Here is a 25,629-nt window from a genome sequence, read left to right on the forward strand (position 1 = left end):
GTTTTCGGGATCCGTCCGGGATCCCGTCCGGGTCACTTCAGGACTTTTTTTCGACTAATACGGGATCATTTGGGGATCCTTTCGGCATCATTTCTGGCTGGTTTTTGGGATCCGTCCGGAACCCGTCGGGGTCAGTTCGGGACTTTTTCTCGACTAATACGGGATCATTTGGGGACGCTTTCGGCATAATTTCTGGATGGTTTTCGGGATCCGTCCGGGATCCCGTCGGGGTCATTTCGGGACTTTTTCGGGATCATTTGGGGTACCTTCCGGCACCATTTCTGAATGGTTTTCGGGATTCGTGTGGGATTTTGGGACTATTAGGGGTCATTTGGGGTACCTACCGGCATCATTTCTGGATGGTTTTCTGTATCCGGCCGTGATGCCGTCGGGGTCATTTGGGGACATTTTCGGTAGCATTTGGGGACCCTTTCGACATCATTTCTGGATGGTTTTCGGGATCCGTCCGGGATCCCGTCCGGGTCACTTCAGGACTTTTTTTCGACTAATACGGGATCATTTGGGGATCCTTTCGGCATCATTTCTGGCTGGTTTTTGGGATCCGTTCGGGATCCCGCCGGGATAATTTCGGGACTATAAGGGCATTATTTGGGGACATTTTCGGCATCATTTTTGGATAGTTTTCGGGATCCCGTCGGGGTCATTTCGGTACTATTTCGAGATCATTGGGGGTACCATCCGGCATCATTTCTAGATGGTTTTCGGTATCCACTCGGGACCTCGTCGGGGTCATTTCGGGACTTTTTTGGGGCTAATACGGGATCATTTGGGGAGCCGTTCGGCAGCTTTTCTGGATGGTTTCCGGGATCCGTACGGGATCCCGTCAGAGTAATTTCGGGACTTTTTCGGGATCATTTAAGGATGATTTTGACGATTCATCCGGGATCCCATCAGAGGGTAATTTCTGGACTTTTCCGATACAATTTCGGGATCATTTTGGCACCCTTCCAAGATCATTCCTGGATGGATTTCGGGATCTGTCCGGGATCCCGTCAGGGTCATTTAGGGATCCGTTAATACGGCATCATTTGGGGACCCTTCCGGCATCACTTCTGGATGTATTTCGGGATCTGTACGGGAACCCATCAGGGTAATTTCGGGACTATTTCGGGATCATTTGGGGACCCTTTAAGGGTCATTTCATGACTTTTTCTGTATTATTTCGGGATCATTTGGGGACCCTTCCGAAGCCATTTCTGGATCCTTCCGGGATGCCGTAGGAGTCATTTCGAGATTTTTTTGTTACTTTTTCGGGATAGTTATGGGATAGTTAGGGTTTTCTGGATCCGTCCGGAATCCCGTCGGGCTTGTTTCGGGACTTTTTCTCAACTAACATGGGATCGTTTGGGGACCCTTTCGGCATCATTTCTGGATGGTTCTCGGGGTCCGTCCAGGATCCCGTCAGGGTCATGTCGGGACTATTAGGGGATCATTTGAGGACCTTTCCGGCACCATTTCTGGATAGTTTTCGGGATCCGTCCGAGATCGCGACGGGGTCATTTCGGGATCATTTGCGGTACCTAGCGGCATAATTTCTGAATGGTTTTCGGTATCCGTCCGGGATCCCGTCGGGGTCATTTCGGGACTTTTTCGGGATCATTTGGGGTCCCTTTCGCTATCATTTCTGGATGGTTTTCGTGATCTGTACGGGATCCCGTCGGGGTCATTTCGGGGCTTTTTCGGGATCATACTGGGTTCCCTTTGAATCATTTCTGGATTGTTTTCGGGATCCGTCCGAGATTCTGTCGGAGTAATTTTGGAACTAATTCGGGATCATTTGGGGTACCTTCCGGCATCATTTCTAGATGGTTTTCTGGATCCGTCCGCAAAACCGTCGGGCTTATTTCGGGACTTTTTCTCGACTAATACGGGATCATTTGGGGACCCTTTCGGCATCATTTCTGGATGGTTTTCGGGATCCGTCTTGGATCCCGTCAGGGTTATTCGGCACTATTAGGTGATCATTTGAGGATCTTTACGGCATCATTTCTGGATGGTTTTTGTTATCCGTTCGGGATCCCGTCGGGGTCATTTCAGGACTTTTTCGGGATCATTTAAGCATGGTTTTCAGGATTCGTCCGGGATCCCGTCAGGGTAATTTGTGAACTTTTCCGAAACTATTTCGTGATCATTTTGGGACAAGATCATTCCTGGATGGATTTCGGGATCTGTCCGGGATCCCGTCGGGTTCAATGAGGGAACCGTTTGAGTTCCCGTCAGGGACATTTCGGAACTTCTTAGGGACTATTTCGGGATCATTTCGGGATGGTTTTCGGGAACCGTCCGGGATTCCCTCGGGGTCATTTCGGGACTTTTTCGGGTTAATACGGGATCATTTGGGACCCTTCCGGCATCACTTCTGGATGGATTTTGGGATATGTACGGGAACCCATCAGGGTAATTTCGGGACTTTTTCGGTACTATTTCGGGACCATTTGGGGACCCTTTAGGGATCATTCCATGACTTTTTCTGAATTATTTCGGGATCATTTGGGGACCCTTCCGGCATCAATTCTTGGTCGTTTGCCGGATCCATCAGGGTCATTTCGGTACCATGTTGGGATCATTTGGGGACCTTTCCGAGGTCATTTCTGGATCCGTACAGGATGCCGTAGGAGTCATTTTGAAATTTTTTTTGTTACTTTTTCGGGATAGTTATGGAACCCTTCCGGGATTACAGCTGGATCCGTGCGGGATCCCATCGGGGCCATTTTCGGACTATTTCGGGATCATTTTGGGACCCTTCCGGAATAATTTTTCTATGGCTTTCGCGATCCGTGGTGGATCCGTCGGGGTCATTTCGGAATTTTTTCTGGATAATTTAGGAACCCTTCCTGGATGGTTTTTGAGATCCATCCGGGAGCCCGTCAGGGTAATTTCGGAACTTTTTCGGGACTATTTCGGGATCACTTTGGTACCCTTCAGGGATCATATCTGTGTGGTTCTCTGGATAAGTCTGGAATTGTGTCGTTGTCATTTCGGGTTTTTTTAGGACTATTACGGGAACTTCGCGGATCCGTCCGCGATAGCGTCGGGATCATTTCGTGGCTTTTTCTGGATAATTTCGGGATAATTTGGGGAACATATAAGGTTATCAGCTCATTTAGTTCTTTTTTTTCTCAATTACAAAAATAAAATGCATTAGACAGAAAAAAAATTTTAAGCAGATAAGCATATATCTAGCATTGTAGTGGAATCTGACCATCTATGAAACATATTTTGCTGGCTTGTTAAGTGGTAGAGTGACCATAAAAACAAAAACTAAACCAACAACAAGGACAAGCACTTAGTAGCGATAATAACGCACAAGCGAGTGTGGTATCGAAGAGTGGGAAAAAATATAAATACCAGCAACGTTATTTTAAATTCTCGTATACACACATACATTAACACTTTTATACATGTCACCTGCACGTTTATGAATATATATATGTAGTTAGACTAAGTATGTGTGCCAACATTCTCCTATACTTTATAGATAAAGCTTTCGCACTAGCGTAAATTCCTTTGCTGGCATGCCAAATAGGCTAATTCTTTAAGCGCTTGAAGGGACGCCAAAGAGCCTCAATCATTTTATAATATAATTACGTTGTTGATGACAGCGTCTGATGACGTACTAATGAGGAAATACCTTAAGGGTTGGAGGTGTGTAACAAGCAATGGCAGGAATAGTAAAAACATGATTGCAAAGTTTTCGTGGGCAAAGCGAATAGTGGAATTTAATGCTTTAAAAAAATTTAGTTTTAAAAAATTTATAAAAATTCTTTGCAAAAAGGAAATAAAATATCGCACGTCATTTACAATTTGAAACAATGGCTAAAAGAATTTGAAGCCTTCTCTTGGAGTGGCAAGAACAACTTCCTTAAATAATTATTTATATTTTCACAAAAACAAATTGTGGTTAGTATAATGACATTTCCAATTAAACTTTTTCAAAAGTTTTATTCCTTTTGACAAATACTCCGAGAGGGTTTTTCCTATTTCAAACCTCGAAATATATACAGTACATTCAAATACTGTTTACCAACAATAAGCTATATTCAGCGCTGAATATAGTAGTTAACTTCTTCTTTGTCTGTCCTTCACCGTACTTCACTTCCCATGCTTGGTCGCTTATATAGTCACCGCCATGTTACAATTTCCACACTTTGCTGTTTCTAAGAACATCTGCAATATTCTGCCTATCTTTCTCGAATTCTTATCTGATTTTAGGGCAGCTCTTTTTTATATTGTATGAACAGCTGTATCTACGTTTCTTTGTACACGTGTGCGCCTGGTTTTGGTTGCGTTTTTTTATTATATTTCTTTTGTCGATTAGAAGTTGCAGAGTGCCGGAGGGCGCCCGAAAAGGGAAAGGAGAACCAAACTCTCCATCATTTCACCGCACATTGCACATGTTGGGCACCGCAAGCAAGTTGATGAAAGGCCTCCTTAAGCAACGCAGGTGCAATGGAGGGCTATCTTACCGACAGCATGGTTAAGGTATCCCACAATAAATGCCATAGCAGAGGTAATAGACGTAAGCAAGTCAGCTGAGATAAAAAAAGCAGTTTAATTTAACCAGGTAGAACGATATGCTTCAGGCACTAAAACGCCCTTGCAAAGTGCCGGAACATATATTATAGATCTAAGGAAACAAACTGATGGATCGGTATCTAACGTACAAAACCAATCACGTTCAAATAAAAATAAGGATAACAGACGCAGCAGCCAGTGGTTCGGTACTAGGTCATGATCTCTCAAATAGTACTACCGACTGTCTTCTCCGCTTGGTTATGCCAAAGAACACTTTCATAGTCGCTTTCGCAGATGGATAGCAACTGCATTAACAGCGCAGTGCTGCATGCTGGCACAGCTGAAACTTTACCCGGTCAAGTGCAGGGCTGATCACGGTATTCAGCTAGCAACTTGCATCATCATCCTCATGAAGATGGGGTCCACCACCATCAAGTTTATGATTGATAGGGACCAGCAACTAGAAACATGCACCTCAGTAAAACAGCTGTGGGTGACACTACCCAGAAAATTTTCTTTTCTGGAGCAAACATGAGCAGCCTGCACAAGGGCTGCGGACACTATACCTAATCTGAGTAGATTAACGGCAAACCCAGGAAATCTTAATCCGTGCACAAGAAAGCCACTTTCGTCAGACTCGGGAGCAATGAAACACCAACAGGGAGGGGCGCTGAGAGTGGTTTCACCTTACCATATGGTCTCCGCAGGAACTAACATGGCTGTTGAGGGTATCATACTAGTATATCTTCTCGCCGAGGAAAGGAGAACAATACACGACAACGGAACAGAAGAGGAAACTAATTGCCGAGCTGAACCCACGGTTGAAGCGACAACAACGAAAAGTCAATTTTGCTTCCGTAAATACCTTCACGCTGTGGGGAACTTAAAAAATATGAACTATCTGTTGTGCGGTTATAGACGTGGCATACACCTTCTTGGAATAAGAGGAGCTCGCACCATCAGCAACGAACTAGGGTATAAGATACACTTGGTGACGTTTAACCGGGCAGTGTCATCAGTAACATGGCATGCAACAGTGATATCTGGGCTACTCTTAGGAGATATGTGAGATAATGCTAAGTGCCGTCCTAGGTAGGAGAGGCCCGTGGAAAGTTTATCTAGTATCTGTGGGTAGCCCTTCAAACGAGGAAGGGAGTCATACACTCGCAGAGTTTTTCAGTGAGTCTTAAAATATGCCTGTCAACACGTAAAACATTTTCTTCCTATAGAAACATCCCTATGTGTTTTGCTTAAATCATATATAATTTTTGGTTTAAATGGGTACCATTTTGCGATTACAAGGAAAAACGACATGCTCTTTGGAAGCGCTTTCTCAATCCTCAAGTACTAAGCAAACACTAGCCATACCTAAAATTTTCAAGTGTTAGAGATGTGTCAAAAGCATAATAAGCAAACAAACTTAGTAGAAAATAATTATGTAGCCAACATCCAAGAGTTATGGCGCCTACATTTTCAACTGCGACGACGCAAATGTGATAGTAAATTGACTTTAAAGTCACATACATACACTCATACCAATATACGAACACATTAATAAATACACTTAATATTTACCCGCAGCAAAGTAAAGGGCATAAATTGAAAGCATAACATTAGACGGCTTAAAGTCAATAATGGCAATGTTGACAGTTTTAATTGAGAGCGCGAAACGTGGTGTAAGAGCAAGCAAGGTTGGCTACTGGCAAAAAGTCAGCAAATGTTTTATGTAATATACAGATAGTTATTACTATAACGCAGAGAGATCACACAGAACTTGTAACTAGCAGAATTTACTAGTAAAATTAATTTGAACTGCATACGCATGTATATGTTTGTATGAGCAACCCAGTGAACCAAAAGGATTTCAAAGGCACTCAGAATATATACAAAATAATTTTTTTTGGTTTATTTTTGTTTTTACGTTCACGAAACCATTTTTTTCTAACGAATAGCCACCTCGTTTCTTTTTTTTCAGCTGCGCCTAATACCATACTACAATTCGCAGCACTGCACACAATGTTCAGCTGAGCAACGAGCAGCGAATAACAGCTGATTGCCAAATGTTAATAGCATTTCTCTCAAGCGCCAAATAAACACTGTAATTCGCTGCCGTGTGAAAATGGTTGGCATATAAAAAGAACAGATTTCAGCTCTCAAAGGTTTGTGTTACGAATCAGTGATATTATTATTTCAAGCCACGCATCGTTATGAATTTGTGTTCACTGTCACTCTGTCACCTCGTCTAGTAGTGCAAAGGTATCCGTACACTACTTCTCATCAGCTTCACCTATGAGTCGATTATATAAGAACGCGCGCGAGTTCGCTTTCCTGCCACCACTTTGCCAATTGTTCAACTCGGAACTGACACACCACCTATCCGCTGCCATATATTAGAGTGTGCCCAGTCGGGATGGAACTAAGGCGTGAAAGAGGGACCGTTTCTCATGAGTCCTCGCAACCTTTTACTATTCCGTCTAATGAAGCATATAGCCCCGGTGAATACCACTGCAAAAACAGGAACTTATAGAAATTATACCCCCATCGGCGCCTCCGTTACCAACCACGCTTCCATCCCTTCAGCTTCGCTACTACAACTATGCCAAACTTCCTTTTTCGTTCACGGAGTTGTATACGTCTTTCAATATGTGTAAAAACGAATGGGTGTGATAGTCCCTTTGATTGTATGCCGACCATTTCCGTTTTGGTCATCATTAGCAGTGTATACTTTGTGGCTGTTTTGAGTGGTGTACTGTCACTTGCCACTCCAGCAGCCTCCCAGTTTGCCTTCCGGTTTGCTGCTCTTTGACAGGCCGTACTTATACAAATACACACACACAAAGTCATACAAACATAAGTACGACACTTTGCCATCAACGGTGCTTATTGACAGCGCGGCGCCAATTGCTGTAACATTTCACATTTGTCACATCGTCTCGTGTGTTCATTTCATTTTTGAGTAGCAAAGAGATGTGTTAAACGACATACAAACATATGTGTTTGTTGTGCAAAATATATATGTAGTACTTAACCCATATATGCATGTGATGAATAAAATGTTCTTGTCCTCTTCTCACTTGATTCACTCAACACGCTTGACACATTGTAATTTGTAGGAATTATTTGTCCCGGTAAATGATGTGACAGCCAGCTGTCATTGGTTTGGTTTTTGTTATTTTAGGCTTTTTTGTTTCATTTGAATGAATGTGTTGTTAAGCTTTACTTCGCCTTTTTAATTAACTCATAAGTAGGTCGCGCCTATTACACGAAGTACGTATATTCATAGGCCCGTAATCACAGCCAAGTTAGAATAGAGTTTTATCGATTTAAATATGATTCTAAATTAAATACACTATATTCTAACAATCTTTATCTTAATTTTATTTTACTATGTTGTCGAAATAATTATGTGTTCGACTTTGACGCTTATTCAGTTTAGGATCGGTTTCTCTTATGAGAAACCAGCAGTAATCACCCATCATTGCGACGTCCCAGAATCCTTGATATCGATTTTCAATTAATTTCATTTGCTGATAAAACCTTTCGCCATGTTCGTCACTTTCGTCGCCAAGATTTGCCGGAAAAAATCTCAATTGTGAGTGCAGAAAGTGAATTTTTAAGGACATATTTACGCCTGGAAAGAAAATATTAGTTAGGTAAACAAGTTATAGAATTTTGGGAAATTAATTTTAATAGGCCTTTAATATTTACCCATTTTCGCATAATTATTGATTAAGTCATTCACTATCTGCTCGTAGTTAGGGCTTTTGTGTCTACCGAGACAAGAAGCAACAACCTTTTCAAAGGATTCCCACGCTGCTGCCTCAACTGATGAGAGTAGTCCTTTGAATTGATTATTGTTGATCAACTTTTTTATTTGTGGTCCGACAAAAATACCTTCCTTTATCTTGGCTTGAGAAATATCTGGAAAAATTGTTTTCAAATAGTCAAATGCTTCGCCTTCTTTCTCCAAAGCCTTAACAAAGTTTTTAATGAGACCGAGCTTGACGTGTAACGGTGGAAGTATGATTTTCTCTTTCTTGACAAGAGGGGTGTATTTGATGTTATCCACACCAACGGTAAACTCGACTCTTTCCGGCCAATCCTTTCTGACGTAGTGGTCCTTACGAGCTCGGCTATCCCACTTGCAGAGGAAGCAGCAGTGCTTGGTGTAGCCACTTTGTAGACCGCATAGCATTGCAACGACTTTGAGATCAGAACATATTTTCCAATCATGCTCTTCATATTTGATAAATTTGAGTAGTTTTTGCATTTCCTCGTAGGTTTCCTTTGTATTTACTGCATGTGATAGCGGGATAGAAGGCTTTTTGTTACCAATATGCAATAATACAGCCTTTAAACTCAGTTTATTGCTGTCTATGAACAATCGCCACTCTTTTGAATCATATGTTTGACCAAACTCTTTGAATAAACCAGGAATGTCGTTGCAGCAGCATATACTGTCTTTCTTGGTATAGTGTTTGGAAAATGGTTCGTGACGAGTTCTACAATATATCACCTTAACATCGGATGATACAAATTTAAATTGTTGCATACGAGAAGTGTGGATATCGGCCTTTTCCTTGGATAGTTCCAAATCTCTTATCCAATCATTAAGTTGTGCTTGTGATAGAATGTTTCTCTCCTTTCCCATGCGAAATTCAGTACAACTTGATTCCCCGCACTCAGATGTTACTGTTGACAATGGAACTGGATCCGCAACTGCCGTTGAATGTAGTACTGGTAATGTCACTGTAGGTACGCTGGCATAGGTTACTCTTCTTGATCTTCCAACGCCAAGTACTTTTGTTTAACAAATATAACACTCTATTGAATGGCAAATAGGTTCTCTCCATATCATTGGTGTATCAAATTTTATTTGTTGTCCGGATTCCGACTGAATCAATTCTACTCGACACGATGTACACAAAGTGTTCGGTGTCCATGGTTTTTCAGCATTTTTAAGCTCAATGCCAAAATACTTGGAGTATAAAGTTTTGATATGATCTGAGAACACTCGTCGTCGCCTTATGATAGTATATTGGCCACACATGAAACAGAACATATATGGATCGTTATTACACTCAAATTCTCGCGTCCTTTTACTCATTTTATTTTTTCTAATAAATCACGGTTTCGAAATTTGACTTATGAACTGAACTATCTTCGGCGAGCCTTGCAGATGTTATGAAGTTTCAAGACGCATTAACTCATATTTATACTGCAACCACTCTAACTACTATAAAACAATTCGAGTATTAAAAATACTATTTGATTTATTTAAAGAAAAAGTATTATCATTGTGATGGTATTACTCGTTTATCCGGATAATATCCCATTTGCACTTTATACCTTTAATATATGTATGTAAACATACATTGAAGTTGCGCAACCTGGGTATTTTTATTTGATCGCTTATAACTTACGTAGTTTTGCATCGATTTTCTTCGATGATAGCTTATCTTTTTTCTAATTAAACAGAGCTTTACATAAATAAAAAATATTTTGAAAAAAGGTTGTGGTTTTGGAATGCTGCCCTCGCAAAAAGTAATTTTTTTCATATTTTTTCATAAAAAAAAAACAAAAATCTGAAATGATGAACTAATATCTCGAAAACTATATAGTTGAGAAAAAAACAATGTATGATGCATTTATAGCAAATTTTATCGTCTTTCCGCCTCTGTAAACATATTTGCAATTGATTGCCCCGCTCGTGAGATATACGTAATTAAAGGGAGCCATCTTTTTGGTTTTTTCGAATAACGGTAAATTGCAAATATCTCAAAAACGGTAACATAGAATCAAAAATGAACTCGATTTTCGAAATCAGGGGGTAGCTTTACATACGAATTTCATAACGGCATCTCTGGTAAATTTTGGCCGTCGACCAGTGATATTATTTCAAGTCTGTTATAGTCCACTTAAACACTATTTTATCTCTAATAAAGTATTTTAAATTTAAAATGACATGAGCGCAATTTTAATTTTTATACTCAGTTGAGCAGAGCTCACAGAGTATATTAACTTTGATTGGATAACGGTTGGTTGTACAGGTATAAAGGAATCGTGATAGATATAGACTTCCATATATCAAAATCATCAGGATCGAAAAAAAATTTGACTGAGCCATGTCCGTCCGTCCGTCCGTCCGTTAACACGATAACTTGAGTAAATTTTGAGGTAACTTGATGAAATTTGGTATGTAGGTTTCTGAGCACTCATCTCAGATCGCTGTTTAAAAAGAACGATATCGGACTATAACCACGCCCACTTTTACGATATCGAAAATTTCGAAAAACCGAAAAAGTGCAATAATTCATTACCAAAGACAGATAAAGCGATGAAACTTGGTAGGTGAGTTGAACTTATGACGCAGAATAGAAAATTAGTAAAATTTTGGACAATGGGCGTGGCACCGCCCACTTTTAAAAGAAGGTAATTTAAAAGTTTTGCAAGCTGTTATTTGGCAGTCGTTGAAGATATCGTGATAAAATTTGGTAGGAACGTTACTGCTATTACTATATGTACGCCTAATAAAAATTTGCAAAATCGGAAAAAGACCACGCCCACTTTAAAAAAAAATTTTTTTTAAGGTAAGATTTTAACAAAAAATTTAATATCTTTACAGTATATAAGTAAATTATTTCAACATTCAACTCCAGCAATGATATGGTGCAACAAAATACAAAAATAAAAGAAAATTTCAAAATGGGCGTGGCTTCGCCCTTTTTCATTTAATTTGTCTAGGATACTTTTAATGCCGTAAGTCGAACAAAAATTTACCAATCCTTTTGAAATTAGGTAGGGGCATAGATTGTATGACGCTAACGGTTTTCTGTGAAAATAGGCGAAATCGGTTGAAGCCACGCCCAGTTTTTATACACAGTCGTCCGTGTGTCCTTCCGCATGGCCGTTAACACGATAACTTGAGCAAAAATCGACATATCTTTATGGAACTTGGTTCACGTACTTATCTGGACTCACTTTATTTTGGTAAGTTCGGGTTTAACCGAACATTACATACTCAGTTAAGAGCTATGGAGACAAAATAAGGGAAAATCACCATGTAGGAATATGAACCTAGGGTAACCCTGGAATGTGTTGTTTGTACGATATGGGTATCAAATGAAAGGTGTTAATGAATATTTTAAAAGGGCGTGGGCCTTAGATCTATAGGTGGACGCCTTTTCGAGATATCGTCATAAAGGTGGACCAGGGGTGACTCTAGAATTTGTTTGTACGATATGGGTATCAAAAGAAAGGTGTTAATGAGTTTTTTAAAAGGGCGTGGGCCTTAGTTCTATAGGTGGACGGCTTTTCGAGATATCGCCATAGAGGTCGACCAGGGATGACTCTAAAATGCGTTTATACAATATGTGTATCAAACGAAAGGTGCTAATAAGTATTTTAAAAGGGAGTGGGCCTTAGTTCTATGGGTGGACGCCATTTCGAAATATCGATACAAAGGTGGACCAGGGGTGACTCTAGATACGATATGTGTATCAAATGAAAGGTGTTAATGAGTATTTTAAAAGGGAGTGGGCCTTAGTTTTATAGGTGGACGCCTTTTCGAGATATCGCCATAAAGGTGGACCAGGGATGACTCTAGAATGCGTTTATACAATATGGGTATCAAACGAAAGGTGTTAATGAGTATTTTAAAAGGGAGTGGGCCTTAGTTCTATGGGTAGACGCCTTTTCGAAATATCGATATAAAGGTGGACCAGGGGCGACTCTAGAATTTGTTTGTACGATATGGGTATGAAATGAAAGGTGTTAATGAGTATTTTAAAAGGGAGTGGGCCTTAGTTCTATAGGTGGACGCCTTTTCGGGATATCGTTATAAAGGTGGACCAGGGTTGACTCTAGAATGCGTTTATACAATATGGGTATCAAACGAAAGGTGTTAATGAGTATTTTAAAAGGGAGTGGGCCTTAGTTCTATGGGTGGACGCCTTTTCGAAATATCGATATAAAGGTGGACCAGGGGTGACTCTAGAATTTGTTTGTGCATTATGAGTATCAAACGAAAGGTGATAATGGATATTTTAAAAGGGAGTGGGCCTTAGTTCTATAGGTGGACGCCTTTTCGAGATATCGCCATAAAGGTGGACCAGGGGTGACTCTAGAATTTGTTTATACGATATGGGTATCAAATGAAAGGTGTTAATGAGTATTTTAAAAGGGAGTGGGCCTTAGTTCTATATGTGGACGCCTTTTCGATATATCGCCATAAAGGTGGACCAGGGGTGACTCTATAATGTGTTTGTACAATATGGGTATCAAATGAAAGGTATTAATGAGTATTTTAAAAGGGTGTGGGCCTTAGTTCTATAGGTGGACGCCTTTTCGAGATATCGCCATAAAGGTGGACCAGGGGTGACTCTAGAATGCGCTTGTACGATATGGGTATCAAATTAATGGTATTAATGAGGGCTTTAAAAGGGAGTGGTGGTTGTTGTATAGGTGGACGCCTTTTCGAGATATCGCCATAAAGGTGGGCCAGGGGTGACTCTAGAATTTGTTTATACGATATGGGTATCAAATGAAAGGTGTTAATGAGTTTTTTAAAAGGGAGTAATCCTTAGTTCCATAGGTTGACGCCGTTTCGAGATATCGCCATAAAGGTGGACCAGGGGTGACCCTAGAATATATTTGTACAATATGGGTATGAAAAGAAAGGTGCTAATGAGTATTTTAAAAGGGAGTAATCCTTTGCTCCATAGGTGGACGCCGTTTCGAGATATCGCCATAAAGGTGGACCAGGGGTGACCCTAGAATTTTTTTGTACAATACGGGCATCAAACGAAAGGTGTTAATGAGTATTTTAAAAGGGAGTGGGCCTTAGTTCCATAGGTGGACGCTGTTTCGAAATATCGCCATAAATATAACCAGGGGTGATTTTAGAATATGTTTGTACGATATGGGTATCAAATTAATGGTATTAATGAGGGCTTTAAAAGGGAGTGGTGGTTGTTGTATAGGTGGTCGCATTTTCGAGATATTGCCATAAAGGTGGACCAGGGGTGACCCTAGAATTTTTTTGTACAATATGGGTATCAAAAGAAAGGTGTTAATGAGTATTTTAAAAGGGAGTAATCCTTATTTCCATAGGTGGAAGCCGTTTCGAAATATCGCCATAAAGGTGGACCAGGGGTGACTCTAGAATGTGTTTGTACGATATGGGTATCAAAAGAAAGGTGTTAATGAGTATTTTAAAAGGGAGTAATCGTTAGTTCCATAGGTGGACGCCGTTTCGAGATATCGCCATAAAGGTGGACCAGGGGTGACTCTAGAATTGGTTTGTACTATATGGGTATCAAATGAAAGGTGTTAATGAGTATTTTAAAAGGGCGTGGGCCTTAGATCTATAGGTGGACGCCTTTTCGAGATATCGCCATAAAGGTGGACCAGGGGTGATTTTAGAATATGTTTGTACGATATGGGTATCAAATGAAAGGTGTTAATGAGTATTTTAAAAGGGCGTGGGCCTTAGATCTATAGGTGGACGCCTTTTCGAGATATCGCCATAAAGGTGGACCAGGGGTGACTCTAGAATTGGTTTGTACTATATGGGTATCAAATGAAAGGTGTTAATGAGTATTTTTAAAAGGGAGTAATCCTTAGTTCCATAGGTGGACGCCGTTTCGAGATATCGCCATAAAGGTGGACCAGGGGTGACTCTATAATGTGTTTGTACAATATGGGTATCAAATGAAAGGTATTAATGAGTATTTTAAAAGGGTGCGGGCCTTAGTTCTATAGGTGGACGCCTTTTCGAGATATCGCCATAAAGGTGGACCAGGGGTGACTCTAGAATGCGCTTGTACGATATGGGTATCAAATTAATGGTATTAATGAGGGCTTTAAAAGGGAGTGGTGGTTGTTGTATAGGTGGTCGCATTTTCGAGATATCGCCATAAAGGTGGACCAGGGGTGACCCTAGAATTTTTTTGTACAATATGGGTATCAAAAGAAAGGTGTTAATGAGTATTTTAAAAGGGAGTAATCCTTATTTCCATAGGTGGAAGCCGTTTCGAGATATCGCCATAAAGGTGGACCAGGGGTGACTCTAGAATTTCTTTGTACAATATGGGTATCAAAAGAAAGGTGTTAATGAGTATTTTAAAAGGGAGTAATCGTTAGTTCCATAGGTGGACGCCGTTTCGAGATATCGCCATAAAGTTGGACCAGGGGTGACTCTAGAATTCTTTTGTGCAATATGGGTATGAAATGAAAGGTGTTATTGAGTATTTTTAAAAGGGAGTGGGCCTTCGTTCTATAGGTGTTCGCCTTTTCGAGATATCGCCATAAAGGTGGACCAGGGGTGATTTTAGAATATGTTTGTACTATATGGGTATCAAATGAAAGGTGTTAATGAGTATTTTAAAAGGGCTTGGGCCTTAGATCTATAGGTGGACGCCTTTTCGAGATATCGCCATAAAGGTGGACCAGGGGTGATTTTAGAATATGTTTGTACGATATGGGTATCAAATGAAAGGTGTTAATGAGTATTTTAAAAGGGCTTGGGCCTTAGATCTATAGGTGGACGCCTTTTCGAGATATCGCCATAAAGGTGGACCAGGGGTGACTCTAGAATTGGTTTGTACTATATGGGTATCAAAAGAAAGGTGTTAATGAGTATTTTAAAAGGGAGTAATCGTTAGTTCCATAGGTGGACGCCGTTTCGAGATATCGCCATAAAGGTGGACCAGGAGTGACCCTAGAATTTGTTTGTACAATATGGGTATCAAAAGAAAGGTGTTAATGAGTATTTTAAAAGGGAGTAATCCTTAGTTCCATAGGTGGACGCCGTTTCGAGATATCGCCATAAAGGTGGGCCAGGGGTGACTCTAGAATTCTTTTGTGCAATATGGGTATGAAATGAAAGGTGTTAATGAGTATTTTTAAAAGGGAGTGGGCCTTCGTTCTATAGGTGTTCGCCTTTTCGAGATATCGCCATAAAGGTGGACCAGGGGTGACTCTAGAATTGGTTTGTACTATATGGGTATCAAATGAAAGGTGTTAATGAGTATTTTTAAAAGGGAGTAATCCTTAGTTCCATAGGTGGACGCCGTTTCGAGATATCGCCATAAAGGTGGACCAGGGGTGACTCTATAATGTGTTTGTACAATATGGGTATGAAATGAAAGGTATTAATGAGTATTTTAAAAGGGTGTGGGCCTTAGTTCTATAGGTGGACGCCTTTTCGAGATATCGCCATAAAGGTGGACCAGGGGTGACTCTAGAATGCGCTTGTACGATATGGGTATCAAATTAATGGTATTAATGAGGGCTTTAAAAGGGAGTGGTGGTTGTTGTATAGGTGGTCGCATTTTCGAGATATCGCCATAAAGGTGGACCAGGGGTGACCCTAGAATTTTTTTGTACAATATGGGTATCAAAAGAAAGGTGTTAATGAGTGTTTTAAAAGGGAGTAATCCTTATTTCCATAGGTGGAAGCCGTTTCGAGATATCGCCATAAAGGTGGACCAGGGGTGACTCTAGAATTTGTTTGTACAATATGGGTATCAAAAGAAAGGTGTTAATGAGTATTTTAAAAGGGAGTAATCGTTAGTTCCATAGGTGGACGCCGTTTCGAGATATCGCCATAAAGGTGGACCAGGGGTGACCCTAGAATTTGTTTGTACAATATGGGTATCAAAAGAAAGGTGTTAATGAGTATTTTAAAAGGGAGTAATCCTTAGTTCCATAGGTGGACGCCGTTTCGAGATATCGCCATAAAGGTGGACCAGGGGTGACCCTAGAATTTGTTTGTACAATATGGGTATGAAATGAAAGGTGTTAATGAGTATTTTAAAAGGGAGTAATCCTTAGTTCCATAGGTGGACGCCGTTTCGAGATATCGCCATAAAGGTGGGCCAGGGGTGACTCTAGAATTCTTTTGTGCAATATGGGTATCAAATGAAAGGTGTTAATGAGTATTTTTAAAAGGGAGTGGGCCTTCGTTCTATAGGTGTTCGCCTTTTCGAGATATCGCCATAAAGGTGGACCAGGGGTGATTTTAGAATATGTTTGTACGATATGGGTATCAAATGAAAGGTGTTAATGAGTATTTTAAAAGGGCGTGGGGCTTAGTTCTATAGGTGGACGCCTTTTCGAGATAACGCCATAAAGGTGGACCAGGGGTGACTCTAGAATGAGTTTGTACGATATGGGTATCAAATTAAAGGTATTAATGGGAGTTTTAAAAGGGAGTGGTGGTAGTTGTATATGTGAAGGGGTTTTCCAGATATCGACCAAAATGTGGACCAGGATGACCCAGAACATCATCTGTTGGATACCGCTAATTTATTTATATATGTAGTACCTGCCAAGATTTCAAGGGTTTTTTATTTCGCCCTGCAGAACTTTTTCATTTTCTTCTACTTAATATGGTAGGTGTCACAACCATTTTATAAAGTTTTTTCTAAAGTTATATTTCGCGTCAATAAAACAATCCAAGTACCTCACCATGTTTCATCCCTTTTTTCGTATTTGGTATAGAATTATGGCATTTTTTTCATTTTTCGTAATTTTCGATATCGAAAAAGTGGGCGTGGTCATAGTCGGATTTCGTTCATTTTTCATACCAAGATAAAGTGAGTTCAAGTAAGCACGTGAACTAAGTTCATTAAAGATATGTCGATTTTTGCTCAAGTTATCGTGTTAGCGGCCATGCGGAAGGACAGACGGACGACTGTGTATAAAAACTAGGCGTGGCATCAACCGATTTCGCCCATTTTCACAGAAAACAGTTAGCGTCATAAAATCTATGCCCCTACCAAATTTCAAAAGGATTGGTTAATTTTTGTTCGACTTATGGCGTTAAAAGTATCCTAGACAAATTAAATGAAAAAGGGCGGAGCCACGCCCATTTTGAAATTTTCTTTTATTTTTGTATTTTGTTGCACCATATCATTACTGGAGTTGAATGTTGACATAATTTACTTATATACTGTAAAGATATTAAATTTTTTGTTAAAATTTTACTTTAAAAAAAAAATTTTTTTTAAAGTGGGCGTGGTCCTTCTCCGATTTTGCTAATTTTTATTAAGCGTACATACAGTAATAGCAGTAACGTTCCTGAGAAATTTCATCATGATATCTTCAACGACTGCCAAATTACAGCTTGCAAAATTTTAAATTACCTTCTTTTAAAAGTGGGCGGTGCCACGCCCATTGTCCAAAATTTTACTAGTTTTCTATTCTGAGTCATAATATCAACTCATCTACCAAGTTTCGTCGCTTTATCTGTCTTTTGTAATGAATTATCGCACTTTTTCGGTTTTTCGAAATTTTCGATATCGAAGATGAGTGCTCAGGAATCTACATACCAAATTGCATCAAGATACCTCAAAATTTACTCAAGTTATCGTGTTAACAGACGGACGGACGGACATGGCTCAATCAAATTTTTTTTCGATCCTGATTATTTTGATATATGGAAGTCTATATCTATCTCGATTCCTTTATATATGTACAACCAACCGTTATCCAATCAAACTTAATATACTCTGTGAGCTCTGCTCAACTGAGTATAATGAACGAAATCCGACTATGACCACGTCCTCTTTTTCGATATCGATAATTACAAAAAATTAAAAAATGCCATAATTCTATACCAATTACGAAAAAAGGGATGAAATATGATAATTGGATTGGTTTATTGACGCGAAGTATAACTTTAGAAAAAGCTTTGTAAAATGGTTGTGACACCTACCATATTAAGTAGAAGAAAATGAAAAAGTTCTGCAGGGCGAAATAAAAAACCCTTGAAATCTTGGCAGGTATTACATATATAAATAAATTAGCGGTATCCAACAGATGATGTTCTGGGTCACCCTGGTCTACATTTTGGTCGATATCTGGAAAACGCCTTCACATATACAACTACCACCACTCCCTTTTAAAACTCTCATTAATACCTTTAATTTGATACCAATATCGTACAAACACATTCTAGAGTCACCCTTGCTCCATCTTTATGGCGATATCTCGAAAAACCCCACGCTCTTTTAAAATACTCATTAACGCCTTTCATTTGATACCCATATCGTACAAACATATTCTAGAGTCACCCCTGGTCCACCTTTATGGCGATATCTCGAAAAGGCGACCACCTATAGAACGAAGGCCCACTCCCTTTAAAAATACTCATTAACACCTTTCATTTGATACCCATATCGTACAAACAAAGTCTAGAGTCACCCCTGGTCCACCTTTATGGCGATATCTCGAAAAGGCGACCACCTATACAACTACCACCACTCCCTTTTAAAACCCTCATTAATACCTTTAATTTGATACCCATACCGTACAAACATATTCTAGGGTCACCCCTGGTCTACCTTTGAGGCGATATCTCGAAACGGCGTCCACCTATGGAACTAAGGATCACTCCCTTTTAAAATACTCCTTAACACCTTTCTTTTGATACCCATATTGTACAAACAAATTCTAGGGTCAACCCTGGTCCACCTTTATGAAGATATCTCGAAACGGCGTCCACCTATGGAACTAAAGATTACTCCCTTTTATTCATATTCTAGAGTCACCCCTGGTCCACCTTTATGGCGATATCTCGAAAAGGCGACCACCTATAGAACGAAGGCCCACTCCCTTTAAAAATACTCATTAGCACCTTTCATTTGATAACCATATCGTACAAACAAATTCTAGAGTCAACCCTGATCCACCTTTATGGCGATATCCCTAAATAGCTTCCACCTATAGAACTATGGCCCACTCCCTCATAAAATACTCTTTTAATGCCTTTCATTTGATACACATGTCATACAAACACATTCCAGGGTTTCCCTCGGTTCATTTTCCTACATGGTTATTTTCCCTTATGTTGTCACCATAGCTCTCAACTGAGTATATAATGTTCGGTTACACCCGAACTTAACCTTCCTTACTTGTTTTAAATAGGTTTTAAGTTGGTGGTCTGCTGTCAAAAATTGCGAGAAATTAAACAATTGGCTATTTACTCGATGAACTTAAATGGAAGTGAAAAAAGGCTTCCCCGACAAGCAAACATACGTCAGGAACTAATTTATTATACCTAGAATGTGTATTGATATGTTTGTGACGAAAATTACCCAATTTTAAAATGTGCCACGGTTACTTGGCGCCACATATGCGAAATCTTTAATTAAGACTATTCCCTTTCATAGTTTGTTCTGAATTTTCATATTTTAGTATCCTTTGAAGAAAAAGTAGCATCCTATACTGATTTTGGCATTAAATTTAAGCGGGAGTCATTGGTGCCGTATGTCGTATCGCTGTAGTCGTATCGCTAACGTAATCAGCTGTTTATCGTTACGATGGTAAACCAAAAACCAATTGGTTGGCTACGATACGGTTACGACCTTAGCGGCACCAATAATCGATTGCATGAATTCCCATAAGGTTGGTCGAATCAGCTGTTATAAGGTTACCGATACGGTTACCGATAAAGCACCAATGTCTGCAGCTTTAGAAATAAATATTCAATGGAAGGAATTATTTACCACAGGCGTCGATTTTTAATACATGTCAAAAAATTTCGGGAGAAGTGTCAAATAACGCGTTTAAATTCGGAAGCAATAATCCGAAGGCGGCAAAGTAATGCTTTTACTCTGTCAAGATATTTTTGCAAAAAAATTTTAAGACTTTCATGTGGTTGATGTAATTTTGGAGATATTGTTGTACATAGAAAAGAATTAACTAAAAAGGCGTTTTGCGCTGATACGATTTTCACCAGTTTCGCAGCCGTTTGAGGGTAATCATTCGGTTTTTTGTGAATATCTATTAATAAAAGAACAATTTCTTATTTCCGACTTCTAATTATTGAATTACATTACAGAATTCTTAACTTCAATTCTGCTGGCATTTCCTTTTGTGTCTTCTATTCCCCTTTACATTTGCCAATTCCTCTTAAAAGAAAGCGTGAAATAAAACCCGGAATACAACAAGAATTAGCAACAAAAATTTTAAGAAGTGCTTGGTACGGGCGCTATTGTACTACTTCCCTCCTTTATCACCCTCTTAGTCTATGCCATGATCGACTTGAGTTCAATGATTTTCTAATGTAAAAGGGACTTAAAATTTGCAGGTCCATGTACAATGGCTCAACATTCTAGGTCACTTCATTCCTATGGAAAACTATACTAAACTCCCTTTATTTATGCTGACTTTGCGAAGACAAACCAAAATTTTATTTAACCTGATTATCGTTGAATGTCGTGCATACTTATTAGTATCGAGGTTAGAGATATCCCTATTCGGAATCGGGTCTATTTAATTAAACGGCTTTAATGGTTAGGGCCACCTATTATTTAAGGTTTGCATCATTTTGGCCTTCACATCTGTCTTACGGCTGATAAAAAACAGCGAATTTTTACAAAACGTTTGTTAATAACTTTTAATAGAATTGAATGATAATTATCCGCCACCGGATTATGATCAAAACGCGTTTTCAAGTACTCCTTTGACATTTTTTGTGGTATTGTAAGAGTTTTTGTCAAGTAAAAAATTACCATTGTCAAGTAAAAAATTAATAATTACGTGGAGTCAAGTAATTACGGTTGTAAGGAACAGGGTGAACTTTTAAAATTTCTAAAAAATGCTTCATAGCGCCAATCAATACCTTTTTTTTCATGCGGATACCCTGTCCATGCTTATTTTAGCTGAAAACTTTGTTTAATATGTCTATGACAGACCAAAATTTTAAATCCCATTTTTAATTTAGGCAAGATTGTAAATAAAGAGTATTTTAGTCAGCGACTATGATTACGGGCCATAATGTTTAAAGATTCAAACGGCACATAAATTACACTCACTCCTCCAGTTGAACTAATGAGCTACTTTGTTATTGCATACTTTCAGGCACAATGACCGCCACAACACATAAATGGGACAAATTGTCGCCGCGTGAGTTTCAGCAGCTGCAGGAATTAGCATCATGTAAGTAGTTATTTAATTACTTTAATAATTAAAATTTTTCAGAATTGGAAACTGAGGAGAATGAAGAAAACAAATACTAACAAGTAAGGAAGGCTAAGTTCGGGTGTAACCGAAAATTACATACTCAGCTGAGAGCTATGGAGACAAATTAAGGGAAAATCACAGTGTAGGAAAATGAACCTACGGTAACCCTGGAATGTGTTTGCATGACATGTGTATCAAATGGAAGGTATTAAAGAGTAATTTAAGAGGGAGTGGGCCATAGTTCTATGGGTGCACGCCATTTAGGGATATCGCCATAAAGGTGGACCAGGGGTGACTCTAAAATTTGTTTGTACGATATGGATATCAAATGAAAAGTGTTAATGAGTATTTTAAAAGGGAGTGGGCCTTAGTTCTAGAGGTGGACGCCTTTTCGAGATATCGCCATAAAGGTGGACCAGGGGTGACTCTAGAATTTGTTTGTACGATATGGATATCAAATGAAAAGTGTTAATGAGTATTTTAAAACGGAGTGGGCCTTAATTATATAGATGGACGCCTTTTAGAGATATGGCCATAAAGGTGGACCAGGGGTGACTCTAGAATTTGTTTGTACGTTGTGGGTATCAAATGAAAGGTGTTAATGAGTATTTTAAAAGGGCGTGGGCCTTAGTTATATAGGTGGATGCGTTTTAGAGATATCGCCATAAAGGTGGACCAGGGGTGACTCTAGAATTTGTTTGTACGATATGGGTATCAAATGAAAAGTGTTAATGAGTATTTTAAAAGGGAGTGGTGGTAGTTGTATATGTGAAGGCGTTTTCGAGATATTGGACCAGAGTGACCCAGAACATCATCTGTCGGGTACCGCTAATTTATTTATATATGTAATACCAAGAACAGAATTCCTGCCAAGATTCCAAGGGCATCACATCCATTTTGCAAAGTTTTTTTCTAAAGTTATATTTTGCGTCAATGAACTAATCCATTTTCCATGTTTCATCACTTTTTCCGTATTTGCTATAGAATTATGGCATTTTTTTCAATTTTCGTAACTTTCGATATCTAAAAATGGGCGTAGTCATAGTCGGATTTCGGCTATTTTTTATGCCAATACAAAGTGAGTTCCGGTAAGTACGTGAACTGAGTGTAGTAAAGATATATCGATTTTTGCTCAAGTTATCGTGTTAAGGGCCGAGCGGAAGGATAGGCGGTCGACTGTGTATAAAAACTGGGCGTGGCTTCAACCGATTTCGCCCTTTTTCACAGAAAACAGTTATCGTTATAGAATCTATGTCCCTACCAAATTTCACACGGATTCGTAAATTTTTGTTCGACTTATGGCATTAAAAGTATCCTAGACAAATTAAATGAAAAAGGGCGGAGCCACGCCCATTTTGAAACTTTCTTTTATTTTTGTATTTTATTGCACCGTATCATTACTGGAGTCGAATGTTGACATAATTTACTGATATACTGTAAGATATTAAATTTTTTGTTAAAATTTTACTTTAAAAAAAATTTTTTTTAAGTGGGCGTGGTCGTTCTCCGATTATGCTGATTTTTTTAAGAATGCATATATTAATAGGAGTAACGTTCCTGCCAAATCTCATCATGATATCTTCAACGACTGCCAAATTACAGCTTGCAAAACTTTTAAATTATCTTCTTTTAAAAGTGGCGGTGCCACACCCATTTTCCAAAATTTTTACTAATTTTCTATTCTGCGTCAAAAGTTCAACTCACCTACCAAGTTTCATCGCTTTATCCGTCTTTGGTAATGAATTATCGCACTTTTCCCGTTTTTCGAAATTTTCGACTTCGAAAAAGTGGGCGTGGTTATAGTTCGATATCGGTCATTTTAAATAGCAATCTGAGACGAGTGCCCAGGAACCTACACACCAAATTTCATCGAGATAGCTCAAAATTTACTCAAGTTATTGTGTTAAAGGACAGACGGACGGACGGACATGGCTCAATCAAATTTTTTTTCGATACGGATGATTTTGATATAAAGATGTCTATATCTATCTCGATTCCTTTATACCTGTACAACCAACCGTTATCCAATCAAATTTAATATACTCTGTGAGCTCTGCTCAACTGAGTATAAAAATGCAGACTCACTATGACTTTGGAAAAGATTACTATATAAAATAGTACGATAGTCAAAACTAATACCACATTTATAACTAGAAGAATGATGTTAAGTTGAGTTAGTAAGGGTCGAAATAAAAGCTGAGTATGGACAACAAACAAGGATACCAAAAAACTGAGTTATATCAGTATTGTACGAGAGTATTCGCACAACCAGCCTTCGTTTTCCAATTGTCTTCATTGGCTTCAAATGACGCTATTCGTTGGACTGGCGCACAGTGTCGCGAAGCGGCCAAAAGTCAAAAAAGTTCATCGATAGATATTTTTATAACACTTTGACAAACGATGGGGAATACATCCATTAAATCATTTCGAACAGAATTTTTAATAATAGACTTGCGCGCCTTTATCGGGACTTCCTTAAACCTGGAATTTTGTTAATTGATAATTTGTCCCACGGTTTTTTATGAAAAAGGTCACTGAAACAAACTTAAATTCAGAGTAACAAGCTCTAAAAATGTAAATGTAAATATCTCAAGTGAGCTTTTTATTATATCTGGGAGTTTTCCATATATGGCAACCTTACCTCTTTATTTATTCATCGATCAGGTGATGAGTACCGTTACTTTATATAAGTGCGAAAAATTAAGTGAATTTTCATTCGAAGTTAAAAGTTTAGAAGAGAATAAAAAAAACCTCATCCTAACTCCATCACAATTTTTGGATATATTGTCACAAGTAATGTTAGCTCAAAATTAAGACTAGCGAGAATGTGCGCTAAGTTGCTGTATTTACACTTTTTTACTTTATAGTGATACCTGCTATTACGGTTGGCGATGTTTGTGACGTGTGGTTTTTCTTTGCCAAAGAAATGACGTTTAGAAATTCTGTTACACATATTACAAATTTCATAAATTTTAAAGCAGACCAGAAATTGAATTTTTCCAACATAAAAATAAAATGCAGTATTGAAGCCGAATAAGAACGTGAATGAGACTTTGTTTTAAGAGATTGCATTATCCACTTTTTCCCAAAACATTTTTATTTTTGTGGGCGTGTTTAAGGCTCGATCTCTACGAAATGTTACTTGTCGACTTTACAGGTTAGCAGAAATGTATGTACCAAGTTTCAATATAATCGCTGCATTTTTATTTTTACCACCCACTAGTGTGGGGGGCGTGGCAGTCGTTTTGATTATATAAAAATTTTTTTTTTTATCTACAGTAAGTGTAGGCTCCATGATGAACTACAGCGAAATTTCAGCACGGCAAGTAGTTTTGGCCGCGCTGTGTGGCGTTGCCAGCATTGTTGACAGGCTCTGCTTATTTTAGCATTTGCGCCTAAAAGTATGTTCATCCCAGTCGTCATCTACATATGTATGCATTAATCTGCAAAAATATTTAATTATGTGTGCTTAACTTAAAGGAGTACTGCAAGCACAGTGAGAGTATTGCCTTTAAGGGCCAATAGCTCTCTGTAGCAGTGATGATAATCATGGTACATTTGTACTTTTTTTGGTACATTTCGCTTCCCGAAAGTACGTTGGTACTACATAGACATATTTGGTACATTTTTGTCATTTGCAAAGAAGCTCTGAATGTACAAAAAAATTTTAATTTTTCAAAGAAAATATATAGTTAAGTTGTTTTGTTGCCGAGCACAATTTGCCATTTGCAATTATGGATTATTTAAATATGCTTATGACATATAGCATAACTGATTCTAAAATTTTGAAAAAATTTTGCATCAATAGAATTAAAGCACAGAAAATAATAACTCAAATAACAGGGCCAGAAAATTATAAATCCATAATTGCATTTTGTCATAACAATTATTACTCTCTAATAATAGATGAAACGACTGATATATGTATATCAAAAAATTTGGCAGTTTCGATTCGAATTTTTGATAAAAAGTGCAGTGATAGCTTTTTAGATTTGATACCTTTGACCGATAGTAGCACGGAGGGTATTTTTAATGCCATTATTAAATCTTTTGTACGTAGCGTTACAATAACGAAACCCCCTGTATTTCCTTATTCACTTAAACCTGAACCTCCCTGTACTT

At 38.8% G+C, this 25,629-nt stretch overlaps 1 protein-coding gene across 4 annotated transcripts in view; it reads left to right on the top strand.

Moving 5' to 3' along the window:
- Positions 1-25,629, top strand: part of Dgk (diacyl glycerol kinase 1) — a 494,377-nt gene that overhangs the window by 144,091 nt on the left and 324,657 nt on the right. For all 4 annotated transcript variants that reach the window (XM_067774053.1, XM_067774054.1, XM_067774056.1 and 1 more), the window contains exon 3: positions 21,406-21,483. In XM_067774053.1, the coding sequence (XP_067630154.1) occupies positions 21,411-21,483 (73 nt within the window). In that variant the 5' untranslated portion in view covers positions 21,406-21,410. The remainder of the gene's footprint in view (positions 1-21,405; positions 21,484-25,629) is intronic.

The sequence above is a fragment of the Eurosta solidaginis genome, chromosome 3 (genome assembly GCF_040869045.1).
Source record: "Eurosta solidaginis isolate ZX-2024a chromosome 3, ASM4086904v1, whole genome shotgun sequence".
NCBI classification, from domain to species: domain Eukaryota; kingdom Metazoa; phylum Arthropoda; class Insecta; order Diptera; family Tephritidae; genus Eurosta; species Eurosta solidaginis.